Below are 4091 nucleotides of genomic sequence, written 5' to 3' on the forward strand. Positions count from 1 at the left end.
AGGCTCCTTACTGAGGCATGCTGCAAGCTTCTGATTTAGCAAAGATCCTTATCTCTCAGGGCTTTATTTTGGTTATAGGTATTTAACTAGATACTTATTACCTCCACTGTTTATATATACTGTATTAACTCCTCTTAGAGGCTATTTTGGAGAAACAAGTTCTGTAACTTTGTATTTTGGTTTTCTTTTGGGTTCTCATATATATATATATATATATATATATATATGTGTGTGTGTGTGTGTGTGTGTGTGTGTGTGTGTATACTTATATGCTCGGGCCGATTACCTTTGCGAATCGAGTCTTGAGCTTTGTTATCTATATTTTGGCACTCTTCTGTATATGTATCCGTGTTAGCTTATCTTTTACCTTGCTTCGTTTACATTATTGCATTTGGGAGTGTTGTGCTTTTCAATTTAACGATTTTGCATTACCCTTTTCTTCAAAGGCTCCTATTTATAAACCTTTTTCACTATATTATATATATAAAATTTTACTTTTAGTAGTTCGTTCCTATAGAGCTTGAGGAATGGACTGACTATGCTTCTATGCATTCTCTGTGTGTGTGTCTATGTGCTATTAGGATATCTAACTGATATAACTAGCATAAATGTTCATGAGCATGCATTTGGGACTTTGAAGCACTAGACTTCTGATACTGAGATTGATCAATTTGATATCAATTGTTTGGTGTGTATAGGAACCAGATGGCGCCTTGTGGATACGGTCGAGGCCATGGGAGAGGTCGTACTAGCACTTAGGAACCAAAAACCGACACAAATAACACTATGAACTTTATGCTGGCGTTGGAGAATATGGTTGCTGCTATGTAGGCCACTGCTGAGGCGCTTGGGCAGCAAATGAACAATAATGGTAATGGGAGAAACGGTGAAAATGGGCCGATCACGCTGTCAGCATTCCTGAAGGTTAACCCGCCAATTTTCAGAGGAACCACCAATCCGACTAAAGCCGATACCTGGTTTCAGGCCATGGAACGAGCACTGCAAACACAACTGGCGCCTGAAGAGCAGTGTGTCGAGTTCGCGACCTATCAGCTCACTGGGGAAGCACTGCATTGGTAGCAGGGTACACGACGCCTCTTGCAACATGGCGATGTTGCTATCTCCTGGGATGCCTTCTTGGTGGAATTTTATAAGAAATATTTTCCAATTTCTATTAGGATAGCAAAGGAACTTGAGCTACTACAGCTGAAGCAGGGTGCTATATCTGTGTCTGAATATACAAACAAGTGTGAGGAACTATGCAGATTTTCCGGCATATATCAGGGTGCTCCTGGAGACTTTGAAGAGTGGAAGTATATTAAGTACGAAGGAGGACTCCGGAGTGATACCTTAAGCTCAGTGGGACCAATGGAGATAAGGACTTTCTTAGAGTTAATGAATAAGAGCAGAGTTGCTGAAGACTATGTGAGAAAGGCGGCTGCAGAGAAAGGAAGTCATAGCGAGCCTTTTTAGCAGAACCGAGGAAGAAGCTTTGCTCCTAGGGGTCAGACTTTCAAGCATGGAGGCTTTGTACCATAGCAGAATCCAGGTCAAACTAACTTCAGAAGGCCTAACAACAACAATTTCCCAGGGAGAAGATTTGGAAAGCAGCCTCTGAATGAGCAAGCTTGTTCTAGATGTGGAAGTCATCATCCTGGTGCTCCGTGTAAAGCCGGTTGAGGCTTGTGTTACTCATGTGGGAAGGCGGGGCATAAAGCCTCAAACTGTACAGAGAAGCAGAGGTAAGGTACTGGGAGAGCACATCAGCCTGGTCGGGTATTCACTACCTCAGCTGTAGGTGTCGATGGGTCTGATACACTTATCCGAGGTAAATGTGAAATAGCCGGTAAAACTTTGAATGCTTTATTTGATTCTGGAGCTACTCATTCATTCATTGCATTTAAGAGGGCTAGTGAATTAGAGTTGAAGATAGTTGTGTTAGATTATGATCTGAATATGCATAATGCTACTTCAAAAACCGTTGTAACTATGTTAGGCTGTCCACAAGTGTCATTCCGAGTTAAACAACGAGATTTTGTCCATGATCTGATTTGTTTACCAATGACTGCTCTGGATCTCATTTTGGGACTGGATTGGTTATCTAAAAATCATGTCTTGCTTGACTGTTCTGAGAAGTCATTGTATTTTATGTCGGAAGGATCGGGAGAGCCAGCTGTAGTGAATAACTATTATTTGAACTCTATGACAGTAAGCCATTATGGATATGAATGTTAGGGTGTTATGCTATTAACTGTGGTTGTTTTGGGGGAAGAACAAATTTAGAGCAGATTCTGATTGTTTGTGAATTTCCTGAAGTGTTTTCGGACGACATTGATGAATTCTTTCCTGCCCGAGAGGTTGAGTTCAGGATTGAGTTTGTGCCTGGGACAGGGCCGATCTTGATTGCCCATTACATAATGTCACCTTTAGAAATGGCCGAGCTTAAGGCTCAGTTGGAAGATTTAATGGGTAAACGCTTCATCTGACCTAGTGTTTCTCTATGGGAAGCGTAGGTGTTACTAGTGAAGAAGAAAGAGGGGAGTATGCGTCTCTGTGTAGATTACAGGCAACTGAATAAGGTCACAATAAAGAATAAGTAACCACTGCCGATGATTGACGATCTCATGAATCAGTTACAAGGAGCTGGAGTTTTCTCTAAGATTGATTTGTGATCCGGTTATCACCGGATAAGAGTAGGAGATGAAGACATCCCTAAGACCACTTTTAGGACTCGTTATGGTCATTATGAGTACACTGTAATGTATTTTGGGTTGACGAATGCTCCTGCAGTGTTTGTGGACTATATGAACGGGATTTTCCGCCTGATTTTGGATAAGTTCGTTGTCGTCTTCATTGATGATATACTAATTTATTCTAAAACTGAAGAAGATCATGCCGAACACTTGCGGACTGTGTTACAAATTTTGAAGGAGAGAAAATTGTACGCCAAGTTATCTAAATGCGTGTTCTGGAAGAGTGAGCTGAAGTTTCTTGGCCATGTAGTGAGTAAGCAGGGGATAGCAGTAGATCCTTCTAAGGTGGAAGCAGTGATGGAGTGGGGGCGACCGACCTCAGTAACTGAGATAAGGAGTTTTTGAGTTTAGCTGGTTATTATCGGAGATTCATCAAGGGTTTTTCCCAAATAGCTTTGTCGTTGACAAAGTTTACCCGTAAGGATGTGCCGTTTGTCTGGACACCTGAATGCAAAGAAAGCTTCCAAGAGTTAAAGCAAAAATTGACTACAGCGCCTGTGCTCATACTACCTAAACCAAACGAACCATTTGAGGTGTATTGTGATGCTTTATTGAAGGTTCTAGGGTGTGTGCTTATGCAACACTGGAATGTGGTGGCGTATGCCTCCGATAGTTGAGACCTCATGAGGTTAATTACCCGACGCATGACCTGGAACTTGCTGCGGTTGTGTTTGCACTGAAGGTGTGGAGACATTACCTCTATGGGGTTAAGTTTCAAGTTTTCTCTGATCACAAGAGCTTGAAATATCTCTTTGATCAGAAAGAGCTTAATATGCGGCAGAGGAGGTGGATGAAGTTACTGAAAGAATATGATTTTGACCTGAATTACCATCCAAGAAAAGCAAATATTGTGGCAGATGCCTTAAGTCGAAAGTCGTTGTGTGCTGCTTGGATGATGCTTAGAGAAGAGAAGTTTCTTAAAGCATTCAAAAGCCTGAAGATAGGTGTTCAAAAAGTGTCCAGAACTCTGTGCTTGAGTCAATTGCAAATTTCGAGTGACTTTTAGTCCAGGATTGAAGAAGCTCAACAAGACGAAAAGAAATTACAGAAGGTATGGCCGGCTATTGAGCAAAGGAAGCAATGGAGAGTTTCATAGGACGATGATGGGTTGTGGAGGTTCAAAGGCAGAATTTGTGTACCAGATGTTGGGACCTTACAGCAAGACATCTTGAGGGAAGCACATAAAAGTGAGTTTTCTATTCATCCGGGAAGCACTAAGATGTACCATGACCTCAAAGCTATGTTCTGGTGGCCTGGTATAAAAAATGATGTGGCAGAACATATTTTAAAGTGCTTAACTTGTTAGAAAGTGAAGATTGAACACCAAAGACCTTCTGG

The 4091-nt window shown here is 41.5% G+C and overlaps 1 protein-coding gene across 1 annotated transcript; it reads left to right on the forward strand.

Annotated features, from left to right (window-relative positions):
* Positions 1–858: 858 nt before the first annotated feature.
* LOC148564700 (uncharacterized) lies at positions 859–1473 on the forward strand. Its single transcript, XM_088487077.1, has 2 exons — positions 859–1076; positions 1179–1473. The coding sequence occupies exons 1-2, from the start codon at positions 859–861 to the stop codon at positions 1471–1473; spliced, it is 513 nt and encodes a 170-aa protein (XP_088343203.1).
* The last annotated feature ends 2618 nt before the right edge of the window (positions 1474–4091 follow it).

The sequence above is a fragment of the Arachis ipaensis genome, chromosome B5, assembly GCF_059453495.1.
Source record: "Arachis ipaensis isolate K30076 ecotype BB chromosome B5, ASM5945349v1, whole genome shotgun sequence".
Taxonomy (NCBI): domain Eukaryota; kingdom Viridiplantae; phylum Streptophyta; class Magnoliopsida; order Fabales; family Fabaceae; genus Arachis; species Arachis ipaensis.